Source organism: Rhinoraja longicauda, chromosome 3, assembly GCF_053455715.1.
Source record: "Rhinoraja longicauda isolate Sanriku21f chromosome 3, sRhiLon1.1, whole genome shotgun sequence".
In the NCBI taxonomy this organism is placed as follows: Eukaryota; Metazoa; Chordata; class Chondrichthyes; order Rajiformes; family Arhynchobatidae; genus Rhinoraja; species Rhinoraja longicauda.
In genome coordinates, this window is record NC_135955.1 from 29,251,527 (window position 1) to 29,267,478 (window position 15,952).

At 45.7% G+C, this 15,952-nt stretch overlaps 1 protein-coding gene across 4 annotated transcripts in view; it reads right to left on the bottom strand.

Moving 5' to 3' along the window:
• Positions 1-15,952, bottom strand: part of fam189a2 (family with sequence similarity 189 member A2) — a 66,644-nt gene that overhangs the window by 14,822 nt on the left and 35,870 nt on the right. For 3 of the 4 annotated variants that reach the window (XM_078395429.1, XM_078395431.1, XM_078395422.1), the window contains 4 exons: positions 10,290-10,424; positions 7,497-7,604; positions 6,417-6,550; positions 5,616-5,745 (listed from right to left, as the gene is read on the bottom strand). In XM_078395429.1, coding sequence (XP_078251555.1) covers positions 5,616-5,745; positions 6,417-6,550; positions 7,497-7,604; positions 10,290-10,424 — 507 coding nt within the window. The remainder of the gene's footprint in view (positions 1-5,615; positions 5,746-6,416; positions 6,551-7,496; positions 7,605-10,289; positions 10,425-15,952) is intronic. The other variant, XM_078395425.1, reaches the window with a different exon arrangement.

A 15,952-nucleotide genomic window follows, 5' to 3' on the forward strand; every position in this document is an offset into this window, starting at 1 on the left:
TTTATCCTCGACAAATGCAGTAGAGCAGAAAGGAAAAAGATTAATAGCTTGTGAAAAGGAAGTGTTCTGGACCGAGCTCTGTCTCCGTGCCCTGTTTCGCTGAGGCAATGCGATGTGACTGTAGAGCCAGAGGTCGCGAGGAGCAGACTAAACACAAGGCTGCTGCCCCGGGTGTCAGTGTCACAGCCACAAGACAGCTGTAAACATCGAACCGACTCCTAATGAACTCAAGCAGTGGGGCACAGAACTTATCTGAAGTTGGCCTATCCCACTCTTCACAGCCACGTCCACAGATCAAAATTACTGCCATTGCCTATCCCCTAACATTATGTATTGAAACATCCTTCCCATCTAAAATATACAGGGCACAGGAACAAGCCCTATTGACCATGATGTTTATGCCGAACATGATGCCAAATTAAACTAATCCCTTCAGCCTACATATGATCAATATCCCCCCATGTCCATGAGTCTATGTAAAAACCTATTAAAAAGCCACTATTGTATTTGGCTTCACCACCACTCCCGGCAGGATGTTCCAGGCACCAACCACTTTCTGTTTACCAATCTTGCCCTACATATCTCATATAAACTCTTACCTTAAAGCTATGCCTTCGAGTATTTGACATGTCCATCCGGAAAAAAAGATTCTGACTGCCTATCCTATCTATGCCTCTCATAATTGTACAATCTTCTCTCAGTGTCTCTCAACCTCTGATGCTCCAGAGAAACCAATCCTAGTTTGTCCAACCTCTCCTTATAATTATGTAGGAAAATAACTGCAGATGCTGGTACAATTCCAAGGTATCACAAAATGCTGCAGTAACTCAGCGGGTCAGGCAGCATCTCAGGAGAGAAGGAATGGGTGATGTTTCGGGTGGAGACCCTTATAATTAATACATGCTGATCTGTCTCTGCCCATATTTGCTGTTAAAAACAGAAAATAGTCAGAAATAACTGTGTAAAGAGCCTGGCCAGCAAAAGATTGAAAGGAGAGAAAATATTCAATTTCTAGGATGCCCTTCAGCACTTCAGAACATGGCCAATCAATGTGAATTGGTTGAAGGGTAGTCGTTATCGGCAGAATTTGCTGCTGTTGTGAACTAGTAACGGAATGACGTGAGTTCGAATCCCACCAGGGCAGCTGGGAAATTTAAATTCAGCTCATTAAATAAACCAGGAATATTTAAGTAAATCTCAGTGATCAGGAAGCTACAGGATTATTGCAGAAGATAGACATAAAAAGCTGGAGTAACTCAACGGGACAGGCAGCATCTCTGGAGAGAAGGAATAGGTGACGTTTCGGATCGAGACCCTTTTGTATGAAACCTTAAACTAGGCCCTATCAATTCTGTCCAGTGGATGTAAAGCTCCCAATAAACTATTTTGATTAAGGACAGATAGATTCTCCCCACAATAAATTTAGGTTTAGGTTTATTATTGTCATGTGCACTGAGGTCCGGTGAAAAGCTTTGTTCTGCATGCTATCCAAATAGGTCAGATATAACATACATAAATACAATCAAATCAAGTACAATAGATAGAGCAAAGGGGAAGATACAAAGGGTAGATTATAGTTCTCAGCATTGTAGTGCATCAGTTCCATAGACAAAGTCAAATGTCCTCAATGGGGTAGAGGTGAATTGGACAGTACCCTGGGTTATTCAAAAACTGTTTCAACAGCCTGATAACAGAGGAAAATAAGTTGTATGTATCTTTCAGTTAATATTTCCATAAAATTAGAATCGTCTAACCTCTGTTAACTGTGGGAGCCAGCAGTATGCGAATGGAATTTATATTTCCTTTATTATGATATCTTTTTAACTATTTAATTGAATGCAAAGTATATCCCAAGGTTAAATAAGATGCTACAGAATTGTGTGCATTACCTTTTTTTTTTGATTGGCCATATTGGGCATGCTCCAGCCAGCACTGTTAAGCAGAAGTAGTGTTATAAACAGGTGCGGCAGGGAAAGTGGCCTTTAAGCCCATTGAGGGCGTGCCGACCTTCAAGCGCCCCTTTAGACAATATTCCTACCCTAACCCATCGTGCTCTCCCCACATTCCCATCAACTCACCCACAGTTTCATTCATTCACCTGTACATTAGGTGCAATTTACAGTGATCAATTAACCTTTCAACCTGCACATCTTTGGGACAGGGTGGAAACCAAAGCACCCTGGAGAACATTTACGCAGTCACAGGGAAAACATGCAAACGCCTAACAGAGATCAGGTTTGAAGTCGGGTCCCTGGGGCTGGGAGGCAGTGGCCCTACTAGCTGGGCCAGTCTGCTGCCCCTGTCAAAGGTGCTGAATATTCTAAAGCTAGGCTCAATTATGGTTGGGGGGGGGGGTTGATATTTATTGCAGACCATTCCACCAAATGATTGTAAATCTCATCCTCGTTTTCAAATAAATTTGTTTTACACCAATCATGTAGACAGTCACTGCTCCCCGGACCTGGAGTATGTGACTGTTAAATGCAGGCCCATTTATCTCCCTAGAGAGTTTACTGTTGTCATGATAACTGCTGTGTACATACCACCGGATGCTAATGCTAACTCGGCTATCGGATATTTGTATGGTAGCACTAGCAGTCAACAGAGCATATATCCTGACGGTGTTCACATCATAGCAGGGGACTTTAACCACGCGGACTTGAAGAAAATGCTCCCCAAATTCTATCAGCATGTTAAATGTGCTACAAGAGGAGCTAACACACTGGACAAGGTCTACTCCAACATCAAGCTGGGCTACAGGGCTAGACAACTACCACACCTGGGTCAGTCGGACCATATGTCCCTGTTTTTAATTCCTGCATATGCCCCCCTCAGGAAAACCGCTCCTACCATCACAAAGACCATCACAACTTGGCCTGATGGTGCATCTCAGCAGCTGCAGGACTGCTTCGACAGGACCAACTGGGATGTGTTTGAACACCGGGACCTGGAGGTGTTCACAGACAGTGTACTATGTTACATTAAAAACTGCATGGACACTGTCACAGTGGACAAACGCATCCGGGTCTACCCCAACCAGAAGCCCTGGATGACCCGGGAGGTCCAGCGGCTGTTAAAAGAGAGGAACACTGCTTTTAGGTCTGGCGATAGGGCTTTATACAGCATGGCCCGAGCTAACCTGAAGAGAGGCATCAGAGAGGCCAAATTAGACTACAGGAGGAAGATAGAGGACCACCTGGACAGTAACAACAGCAGGCAGGTGTGGCAGGGGATCCAGTATCTAACCAACTATAAGACCAACCTTGGAGCTGCTGAAGGTGACGCCTCGTTGGCAGAGGAGCTGAACCTCTTCTTTGCTCGCTTTGAAGTGGAGCCACCCGAGACAGCCATATCACACCACATGGTCCACAGCAGCCTAACCCTCAAGATAGAGGAGCATGAGGTGAGGCGCACGCTGCGGGCCATCAATCCAAGGAAGGCTACTGGACCCGACGGCGTCTCTGGACGCGTGCTGAAGGACTGCGCTGACCAGCTGGCTGGAGTCTGTACGAGGATTTTCAACCAGTCTCTGGCCCAGTCCACTGTTCCATCCTGTCTGAAGTCCGCAATCATAGTCCCCTTGCCCAAAAAACCCCACATTTCCAGCCTCAACGACTACCGGCCAGTCGCACTCACACCAGTGGTGATGAAGTGTTTTGAAAAACTGGTCCGGGGTCATATCACATCACTCCTGCCCCGAAGCTTTGACCCCCACCAGTTTGCGTACAGAGCGAATAGATCCACAGAGGACGCTATAGCCACAGCCCTCCATGCTGCACTGTTCCACCTGGAGCAGCCGGGGAGCTACGTGCGGATGCTCTTTGTGGACTACAGCTCTGCCTTTAATACCATCCTTCCCCATAAACTGGTGGACAAACTGGGGGACTTGGGACTTCCACACTCCACCTGCATGTGGATAAATAGCTTCCTGTCAGCTCGCAGCCAGAGAGTCAGAGTGGGCCATCACACATCCACGGCCCTCAGCCTCAGTACCGGCTCTCCACAGGGCTGCGTGCTGAGCCCCCTGCTCTACACCATCTATACACATGACTGCACCCCCGCCCACCACAGCAACACCATTGTCAAATTTGCGGATGACACTACGGTGGTGGGACTCATCACCGGGGGGGACGAGTACGCCTACCGGGATGAGGTGGAGCAGCTGACAGTGTGGTGTGGAGAAAATAACCTGCTCCTCAACACCTTAAAGACAAAGGAAATAATAATAGACTTCAGAAAGAATAAAACGGACATGGTACCATTAACTATCAGAGGGGACTGTGTGGAGAGGGTGGCGGATTTCCGCTTCCTGGGAATCCATATTGAGGAGGACCTGACGTGGAGCGTGAACACCTCTGCGCTGCTGAAAAAGGTCCAGCAGAGACTGCACTTCCTGAGGGTGCTCAGGAAGAATAACATCACTCAGAGACTGCTGTTGTCCTTTTATCGGTGCTACATTGAGAGCATCCTAACATACTGTGTATGCGTATGGTACACCAGCTGCACAGCGGCTCAGAGGAAAGCGCTCCAGAGGGCCATTGACAACGCCCAGAGGATTGTCGGCTGCCCTCTACTTACCTTGGAGGACTTACACAGTTCCTGCTGCATCAAAAAATCCCAGAGTATTATAAAGGACATTTCCCACCCCGGACACTCCCTGTTTGAACTGTTACCGTCAGGCAGACGGTACAGATCTACAAGGACAAGGACAAACAGACTTAAAAATAGTTTTTACCCCACTGCTATAAAGGCACTAAATGTAGCCGCCAAGGAACGCAGGGGCGATACATAATAAGAGACTGTGAAATCGACAGAAGGATGTAGGGTTGGGTGTTTATGCGTGCTATTTTCATGATATTTATTTTAGTTGTTTATCTTTTTTAAAATATTTTACCTTGTATGTATCGTTAGCTTTTAGAAATGTTTGAATGGTGCACTGACTGGCTGACATTTTACAATTTCGTTGTACATGGCTCATGTTACAATGACAATAAAGGAACTATTCTATTCTATAACCTCCTTCAGCCTTCGGAGAACTCCTCAGTTTCTGGACCTTGCACATCCCTGATTTTAGTCATTCCCCCATCAACCTGCCCTGCCATAAACTGAAAGCCCCCAAGCTCAGGAAACTCCCCCCCCATAAAAAAAGTTTTCTCATACCGCTAAAATTACTTCTTCAAGCATATTGAAATGAAGCAATGGACACGTGCCCAATATCTTGTGTGGCTTTTATTGATAATTCTTCTGGAATATTGGAAGAATGGTTGGAGACTTCCATTGCGTGCCTACATGAAACTGGGCAACATTGGGGGGAATTTATATTATGGTTGCAGTGACGAATCTTCATTCCTCAACCCCATTCCCATGAAGGGGTGCAGATTCCCAGATCCCTAAAGGATTAGGAAGTCAATCAAGCTGAGTGAGGAGCTGTGGAAAAGGAGCAGATTCTGAAGAAATGTTCTGACCCGAAACGTCACCTATTCCTTTTCTCCAGAGATGCTGCATGACCCGCTGAGTTACTCCAGCATTTTGTGCCTATCTGATGTAAACCAGCATCTGTTGTTCTTTCCAATTCTACTGTTTAGATTTCACATTACTTTGTTTCTCCGACGTACCTGCTCATCATTTTGGTCCCTCGCAACTGCTTCGTATGGGGGAGGTGGTTCCACTGGACAAAAGACTTCAATCCCTTTCATCCTGGAGGCATAGATATGTGTCAGAGGAATTACATCATTGCTGAGAATCCTGGAAGGAGGGGCAAACAGACAGACTTTAGCTATTGCTGAAGTGGGGATATACTGAAGATGCGGCAGACTGCGAGTGCAGACGGGGCCTCCAGACTGTGGAACATCTCCTGAGCTGTGACATGCTGCATGACACATGCACTGTGAAGGATCTTGCAGAGGCCAACGACAGGGCACTAAAATCTGCTCGCTATTGGCAAACAGTTGTGTGATGACACGAATAAATAACTAAAGCCATTGCTTAGCTAGCCACAGGCAAGTCATCAGATGTGACCGTTAGATTTCAATCTCTTATTAAAACAAAGTGGGTAGTGTGAGAGATGGCATTATGGATAACTTCCTGCAGTCTAATGAACTGGAGATACGAGTTCAAATCACACCACAGCTGATCTCTTTCTTCAGATGCACTTCCTTGAACTAAACCCCCCCCCCCCCCATTGATTCCCTTAACATCAAAAGGTCTCTCAATCAGCGCCTTGAATGCACTCCGTGGCTGACATTCCACGGACTTCTTGGGTAGAAAATTCCAAAGATTCCATGCCAACCAAGATGCCCACCATCACTCCCACCTGCCCACGCTTGGCCCATATCCCACCGAGTGCAGCATTTCATTGTTTGGTTTGGTACATTTCTCTTGTCGAGAACAAGGTTAAAAGAGACAACCCTCCTTACCGTGGATTAATCCTGGGACTATAGGAGCAGAAGGTGGAAAAGTACGGGGGAGGCGGGGTGGGTGGAACAAATTCATCCGGGTCGGGAATCTGCTGCGTGACGTCAAACTCTTCTTGGGGAATTTGGGCTTCAATCTGACAAAACACATTGAGAAGAAAGACGCATAAGGTTTGTATCCATCCTACGGTACAACCTGGTGAGAGTACGACACAGATCATTATTGCATATAAGGGAACACCATTATCTGCTGGTTCCCCTCTTAGGCACACACCATCCACACTGGGAAACATGCCACCGTTCCTTCAAGGTCGCTGAGTTTAAATCCTGACCGATCGGTGGGAATCTTCGCCACAATGACCGCAGGGGTTCAAGATGGTTCACCACCACCTGCTCAAAGGCAGTTAGGGGTGGACAATAAACACTGGCTTTCCCCACTAAACATAGACAACCCATTTGAGAACAAAAAAAACATAATTCCACTGTAGTCAGTCACTGCCTGTAAATGCATTAGAAAAAAAGGTGATCCATACTCAAAGAATCCAGTATTTCCTGGAGCAGTACCAAGAACCCCCAGAATAAGACTTCATTTATGTTGTGTTTATCACCGCAGGCCCCAGTTACAAACTTCTGAGACATAACAATATTGGAAACAAAGCACTCAATTCATGCACCACAAACTCGAACTAATAACAATGACATGCAAAATCAGGTCATTTGTTTTGGAGCTGTTGGTTGGGGGACAAATATTGGCAGGACCACCAGGGCAAAACATCCTGTAAAAACATTTCCTGCAAAGTATCACTCCACAATCTTTTACGCCCACCCAAAAACAGCCAGGGCATCGCATTTGGAAGTTGTCCCTCCAGCAGTACAGCATTCCCTCTTGTTATGCGCCAGGAACATCTCTCTGGATCTGCTGCTCCAGTCTGAAGGAGAATCCAAGCCCTCAAACTTCTGACTCAGAGCCAAGAGTTCCAGTGGATGGGCACCATTTGACAGAAACATCAGAAGATCTGAAGGGGGGGGGGGGGGGGGGGGGGCCTTTAGTTAAAACAAACGTAGTGGTTTTGTGAAGCTCACCGTCTGAGGTCGCCTCCCTGCGAATATCTGGAGATACTGTAGTGCTGCGGCCACCACACACACTGTGGTGGTCAATGCATTGAGCACACAAATGGCAAAGAGGAGGTCCTGGAAAAGAAAGGGAACAATTTAATGGGAGCCCAAGCAGATGCTGGAAATCCAAACGGAAAACATTGACAACAAATGGCAGCTCATCTGTGGAGAGAGATGACATTTAACAGATAACATTTCAGGTTAAGAATTGCTGAAAGGTCATCACCCAGAAACGTTAACCTTGTTTCTCTCTCCATAGATGCTGCCTGATCTGCTGAATGCCTCTAACATTTTTAGAGCAGTGGGCCCAAGTTTGCCATCTTATTATGGCACAGCAACCAAGAGCTATCTCTGCCTCAAAGAATCCTTTAAATTCATAACACCAAAGAGAATCACTAATATCAGCAAAGAAGCAGCTGCTCACCTTAATCCCACTTCCAAACTCATGGTCCACAACTCAGTAGACTACTGCACCTCCAAGGTCTTGTGCAAGGTTCCCTGCCTCCACTACATTTTCAGGCAGCAATCTCCAGTCGCCCAGCAAACTTTGGGTGAAAAGATTTCTCCTCAACTTCCTCCCATAAGTTATTAAATCCTCTGTGAAGGAAAATAGGCCCTTCCAATCCACTCTACCTCAGCCTCCAATACTCCTCCGTTCAAACTTTCCTGGCCTAAATGTCAGGGAGATGCTTGCTGTGTAGCCGTGTAAAGAAGGTAACTACTGGAGTTCAGGGGAAACCTCTTTTCCCAGAGAGTGGCTGGTGAGAATGTGTAATTTTAAAACTCATTGCACTCTGCAATAGACAATAGACAATAGGTGCAGGAGTAGGCCATTCGGCCCTTCGAGCCAGCACCACCATTCAATGTGATCATGGCTGATCATTCTCAATCAGTACCCCGTTCCTGCCTTCTCCCCATACCCCCTGACTCCGCTATCCTTAAGAGCTCTATCTAGCTCTCTCTTGAATGCATTCAGAGAATTGGCCTCCACTGCCTTGTGAGGCAGAGAATTCCACAGATTTACAACTCTCTGACTGAAACAGTTTTTCCTCATCTCCGTTCTAAATGGCCTACCCCTTATTCTTAAACTGTGGCCCCTGGTTCTGGACTCCCCCAACATTCAGCAGAGGAAGTGGCCACTTGGACTGCTGTGCTCACACTGGGCAGTTAAATACCCTCCAGCCCATTCCCTCATTCCAACTCTCGCTCTATAACCCTGCACATTATGCCGCCTGAAGGACTGATTCAAGTGCACTTACAACGTGCTGAGCGATTCTGCCTGTGCCACTCCTTCAGGTTGGGAGTTCGAATCCCCTCCAATCTTTAGACAATAATGCCTTCCCCATGCACCATTTACCTTTATTTTATTTGTTTGTCCCCTTTTTATCGATTTCCATACTGAGTGAAACGGGTCGCTCCTGTTATGTGCCTGGGATCCAGCATTTCACACAACTCCTAATGAACCAACTGCAGACCCACCATCAATTTTCCGGCACCCTTGGTTCCCCAGGGATTGCCGGATTATCCATTTTGCCGGACCAACAGAGGTCATGTAATGGCGGTGCAACATTATCATGACCCAGTAATTATGCCGCTCCCATGGCGCTAAAGTGCCAATGACTGCTAGAAACTTAAATAAAACAAATATTAAATGTGCTTGTGCTTGACATCACGATTGTCACTTGGACCTGGCTTAGAAGCCATGGCTAGGGTTAAATGTAAACACAATAAGCTAAGAATTCCACAAAACCCAGGGATCACCATCAACAACTGCAGATGAGGTTGAGAATGATCAGCCATGATCACATTGAATGGCGGTGCTGGCTCAAAGGGCCGAATGGCCTACTCCTGCACCTATTGTCTATTGTCTATTGATGTAAACAGATAACTATTTTGGGACAGAGGGACATGTTCCAAAAGAGGGCAGGCTGCACCCAATGCCATCTGTGGCCATCCAGTGAACCTCAGGTGCACTCTTGTAATTTTGTCTGGATTAAAGGAGGTGCCAGACCATCAGTTGTCAGAAAATCAGTGGTGGACCTGTACCATGCATTCAATCAGAGGTACGGCAGATACACAGGCCTTTCGACCCACTGAGTCCATGATAACCATTGACCACCCATTAACACTAACTCCACAGTCATCCCATTTTTTGTTCTCCCCACATTCTCCTCAATGCCTCACAGATTCTACAGCGTGTACACACACTAGGGGCAATTTACAGTGACCAATTAACCTACTAACCTGCACATCTTTGGAAAGTAGGTGGAAATCAGAGCACCGGGAAGAATCAGAAGGAGAAGGTGCAAACTCCACACTGACAGGATACAAGGTCTGGATTGAACCCAGGCCTCTGGCACTGCGAGGCAGCAGCTCCACTAGCTGCACCACTGCCCCACGCAAGCAGAAACTAAAATAAATACCAGATTTGCGTTCTGGCCTTAATGTTGTTATGTCCCCTTCTCCATGCTCACTAAGTCCACAAAGGATGTTGTTTCTCACTTTGTGCAGCTATTCAACATTTGTACTCATTCGAGAGTGATCTTTGGGTCCACGATTCCTCCCTATTGTCGAGACCACACAAGAAGTGTTATTCCCATCCCAGTGTTATTCCTGCCAAGACATTCTGGCTGCAATGTCTGCTTCGTGAATCTGCTTTTTCTTTTCTGGGTCCAATTGCTCTTGAATATTTGGCCTTGACAATTGATTAAGCTGGACCACTCGTTCCTCTCTCACACAAGGATTATGAATGAACTATACCTTCAGCACAAGGCGAACAGTGTCACAGGTCACAGATAGGACCGGGTATAATATCAAAATCTCCTTCTTATTGCTGCATTTTGTTGCCTGGCTGTCTTCACAACAGAAACAGCTACTGCCTTCAACAATCTTGACCTATAGCGGGGGGAAACAGAAAACTCAATTAGATCAGTGTTCTAGCATAATTGAACACCACACAGCAACAAATAATAAATACATCAGACAATAAGAGTTTATATCGATTTCACAGCTAAATATCTGACACCCACCCGTACTTATAAGGCATTAACATTTTCTGATGTTCAGCCTTTCGAGATGACGTAGGGGATTCAAAGGGCACCAGTTTTTGGAGAGAAAGAGAGGTTTTCTTGATGGATAGCATTCATACAGTCACAGAGCCACACAGCACTGAATCAGTGCAGTCAGCCCAATTCATCCATGCTGACAAAGATGCCCCATCTAAACCAGTCCCATATAGGGTGGCACAGTGGAACAGCTGGTAGAGCTGCTGCCTTAAAGGGGCAGAGACTCAGGTTCAATCTTCACCTTGGGCGCCTTTTGTGCAGAGTTTGCATGTTCTCCCAGTATCCGCATGGTTTCCTTCGCTTAGTCCAGTTTTCTCCCACATTCCGAAGAGGTGCAGGTTTGTAGGTTAATTTGGCTCTGTAAATTATCTCTAGTGCACAGGGACTGGACATGGGACGCAGGTGAAAATGGGATAACATAGAACTAGTATCAACAGGTGCCCAATGTTTGGCTTAGTGGGCCGAAGGGCCTGTTTCCATGCTGAATCTCTAAAAAATAAATTTACTTGCTTCTGGCTTCATCCCTCTAAACCTTTCCTATCCGGGTATCTGTCTAAATGTTTTTTAAATGTTGTTGTAGTTGCTGCCTCAACTACCTCCTCTGGCAATTCGTTCCATATACCCACCAACCTTTATTGAGCAAATGTTGCCCTCGGGTGACTATTAAATCTTTTCCCTCTCACCTTAAACGAATGCCCTCCAGTTCTGGATTCCCCATACCTGGAAAAACAACTGTGTCCTATCTATTCCCCTCATGATTTTATACATCTCTGTAAGATCACCCTCCTGCACCGCAAGAAATAACGTGCTAGCCTGCTAAACCTCTCCCTGTTGCTCAGGCCCTTGAATCCTGGTAAAATCCTCACAAAACCTTCTCTGCAGTCGTTCTAGCATAATGGCATCTTTCCTATATCAAGGTGACCAAAACTGAACATGTCCAGCCTCTCCTAACATCCCGACCTGTTATACTCAATTCCCTGACTATGAAGACTAAAAGCCTTCTTTAGCTCAGTTTTTACCTGCGAAAACAATTTCAGAGAACAATGTACCTGTAATCCTAGATCTCTACAATGCACCCCAGGGGCCTACTGTTCACTGTGAAGGTCTTGCTCTGGTCTGACTTTCCAAAACACAGCACCGTACACTTATCTGAATTAAACTCCATTTGCCATTTCACGGCCCACTTGGCCACATTATTAAGATCTCGCTGTAATTCTGGAGAACCATCTTCATGGTTATGGTACCACTTATTTTAGTATCAATTGCCTATTTCCTTCAAAAACCTTAATCAAATGTGTGAGACATAACCTCCCTTTTCAAAACCATGCTGACTATCCATAAATAACCCTCATTAATCCAAACGCAAGTGCATCTTATCTCTCAGAATCACCTCGAGTAACTTTCCTATCACTCTTGCCACTGTAGCACAAGATTCTGAGTTCAAGCCCCACATCCAATCTTCAGCCCCAAAGTCTTGACCCACTGTCCTATGCAGTAATGTGGGAGGACCAGGGCCACAAGGTTGGAGGTGGTTTATGTGTAAGAATGAACTGCAGATGCTGGTTTACACCAAAGATACAGACAAAATGCTGGAATAACTTAGCGGGTCTGGCAGGATCTCTGGAAAAGAAGATGCCGCCTGACCCGCTGAGTTATGCCAGGAGTATTGTGTGCAATTTTGATCACCTAATTTGAGGAAGGACATTATTGGTATTGAGGGAGTGCAGCGTAGGTTCACCAGGTTAATTCCCGGAATGACGGGACTGACAAATGATGAAAGTATGGGTCAACTGGGCTTGTATTCACTGGAATTCAGAAGGATGAGAGGGGATCTTATAGAAACATATAACATTCTTAATAGATTGGATAGGCTAGATGCAGGAAAAATGTTCCCGATGTTGGGGGAGTCCAGAACCAGGGGTCACAGTTTAATAGGGGGTAGGCCATTTGGGACTGAGATGAGGAAAAACCTTTTCACCCAGAGAGTTGTGAATCTGTGGAATTCTCTTCCACAGAAGGCAGTGGAGGCCAATTCACTGGATGTTTTCAAGAGAGAGTTAGATTTAGCTCATAGGGCTAAAGGGATCAAGGAATATGAGGAAAAAGGAGGAGCTGATCAGCCATGATCATAGCTGGCTCGAAGGGCTGAATGGCCTACTCCTGCACCTATTTTTCTATGTTTCCAAAACAGGCCTTTCGGCCTGACTTGCCCAAACTGACCTAACATGTCCCACTACACTAATCCTACCTGCCTGCATTTGGCCCATATCCCTCTAAACCTGTCTTGTCCATGTACCCGTCTAAATGTTTCTTAAACATTGCCATGGTACCTGCCTCATCTACCTCCTCCGGCAGCTCATTCCATATACTCACCACCTTTGTGTGAAAAAGCTACCCCCCAGTTTTCTATTAAATCTTCCCCCTTCACCTTAAACCTATGTCCTTAGGTTTTCGATTTCGATTTCCCTACTCTGGGCAAGAGACTGTGCGTCTACCCGATCTATTCCTCTCATGAGTTTGCTCATAATATTGCTCCAATCTGTCCCACTATCAGAGCTTAAAAATGCTTTGATTTTGTTTGCAAGTTTAATTCTAATGGGAAATCTCAAACAGGGAACCAATGTATCATAAGTGTAGCCGTGGCACTTCGTACAGCTACCTATGGTTAGTGAGTCACACATTCACTTCTGGGACAGAAGGCAGTGGATTCACCTCCCTATGTAAATCTGAGTACTCATCTCTAAACTGACCCACCCGTGCAGTACTGTGGGAGTGCTGCATCATTGGAGGTCCAGTATTTTAGAGGAGACTAAACCAAGTGGACCCGTTGGGCCTATTCCCCCGCCCCCCACTGTCCGCCTTCCCCACGCCCCACCGCCACTCTCCCCCATCCCCACTCTTCCTTCCTCCCCACCCCTGCCTGCCCTCCTCCCCAGCTCCACTCTCCCCCCCACCCCCTCTCCCCTTTCTCCACCACCCCCCCCCCTTTCCCACTCACTCCTCCCCCACCCCCTCCTTCCCCACTCTCTCCTCTCCCCTCCTTTTAATAAAAGAGTTTATCTGGTCTTTATCTCATGAGTATTATGGGATCTTCCCGTGTCCAGATAAGTGCTGTGGTAACAGCGATCACATATGAAAGATAACTGGGGTCACAAAGCACTTTAGGTCTCCCTGAGGTTGTCAAAGCCGTCATGGAAATTATGAGCTCTATCACCGAACTTAATCATAGGAGGCAATTTGACCCGACAAAGCTATGCCAGCAAAAAGAAACCAACTCTGAACCTAATCCCACCTCCCAGCACTTGACCCATTACTCTGCAGCTCATGCAATGCATGAAAGTTTATTTCCTCCACCACCCTTTAAAGAAACTGGTTTCAGACTCCTAGCGTAATCTGGGTGACAAAACAGACTCCCCTCCGATGCTTCAATTAATTAGCTTGAACTCACGCTCACGTGTCTTTCTTATCTGTCTGAAGACGGGTCTCGACCCGTAACTTCACCCATTCCCTCTCTCCAGAGATGCTGCCTGACCCGCTGAGTTACTCCAGCATTTTGTGATACCTTCGATGTGTACCAGCATCTGCAGTTATTTTCCTACACTACATGTCTTTCTTATCCAGTCTTTCATGAACTATTTACTCTATTTACAGGAGTGCAAAGTTCTAAGTAAGCTTTAACATGCGAGCAAAACGCAAGTCTGGAGAACTCAACAGGTCAGGCAGTATCTGTGGAGGGAATGGATAGGCAACGTTTCAGATCGGGATCCTTCTTCCCAAACCGAACCGTTGCCTATTAATTTCATCCACAAATGTTACCTGACTTGCTGCGTTACTCCAGCACTTTGTGTTTTACTCAATAGTCTAGCATCTGAAGTTCCTTGTGTCTCCTTTTCATATTCACCTTTGAATTCAGTTGTCATCATCTTGGGCAAAGATCTGAACTAGTAGGAATAATGTACCTCTTTTGCGTTCCATAAAGGTAGTGTGTTTGCAGACTGTTCTGCCATGATATTATCAGTACTTAAATCATGCAAAAGTGCAAACATCCAGAAAACAAGTCAGGAGCAGTTTACATTTCTTTTGCAACATTAACATAAGAGAATGCTGCAAGGCACTTTCACAGCGACATACATCATCCAACAGAAGCTGACACCAAGCCACTTAAGGGGGTATTTGGACAGGTGGTCAAAACTTTGGTCGAGGAATGAGTATTTCAATGAGCATTATGGATAAGAAGAATGTCAGAGGGGGAAAAAAAAAGATTTAGCATGAGAATTCCTGAAGGCAGGAACATAGAGATTAATCATCGGCGTGATTAAGAGCCTAGATGAGGTGATGGAGATAGGGCTGGGTGAGAAGGTGCAGGGATTTGAAAACAAGAGATGGATATTTTTAAGTGAGACCTAACTTAACGAGGAGCTGGTGTAGATGAGAGCACATGGGGTAAATAGGGCTGGGCTGTGCAAGGCAAACACATGAGGAGTGCAGGGGTGAGAGGCTTCAGATAACCTCCAGTTTCCTGAGAGTAGAAACGGGGAGCATAACACAAAGGGCTGGAGGAGCTCAGCGGGCCAGGCAGAATCGGTGGATGGAATGGAGAGGGTTGGCATCCTTCTTCAGAAAGAAGGAGGGGGGGGGGGTCCAGAGTGCATGGGAATGGAAAGACTCGGAAGTACAAAGGCAAGTCTAACAGAATTGATTAACCTTTATTAGTGTGTTTAAAATGAATTTATTTTTTATTTACAAAGCCAGCTTTGACAAGGGGCAACACCTGGCACTGAACTGCCTACATTTTAACTATCTGATGAGTGTCAGTCCTTAAGAACTGTGCAGGGAATGGATGGGTATGGGTATGGATCATGTGCAGGCAGATGAGATTAGTTTAACCTAGCTTCATGATCGACACAGACATTTTGGGCTAAAGGTCCGGTTCCTGTGTTGTACGTTTTATCTTCTAAGAACAAGGAGACACGCTTTCAAGGAGCCAATATCAAAGGCATGGGCTGAAAAAGCTTCACTGTGTGACACCTTTCTATGAATTAATTTCTGACAAATCAGTTGGTCCCAGATGTTGAAAGCATTCACTGATTAGATTACAAACTACTTATCCATCTTTATGAAGTTTACAGTACGTCCATTAGCTAAATTACTCTGACTGCCAGGTTCAAGTAGGCTGGGATTATTGGCGATGGAAATGATCAATAAAACTACCACTATAAATTATATCTCGCTGTTTGAACCCAGTCCAATCTGATGCAACCTTTAGATCCATTCAGCTGTAACTGGTGGCATTTTGGGTTGCAACCCTTGTTCAGAAAGAGGGAGGTTAGTACAGAGTGCATTGGAAAGGAAAATCGC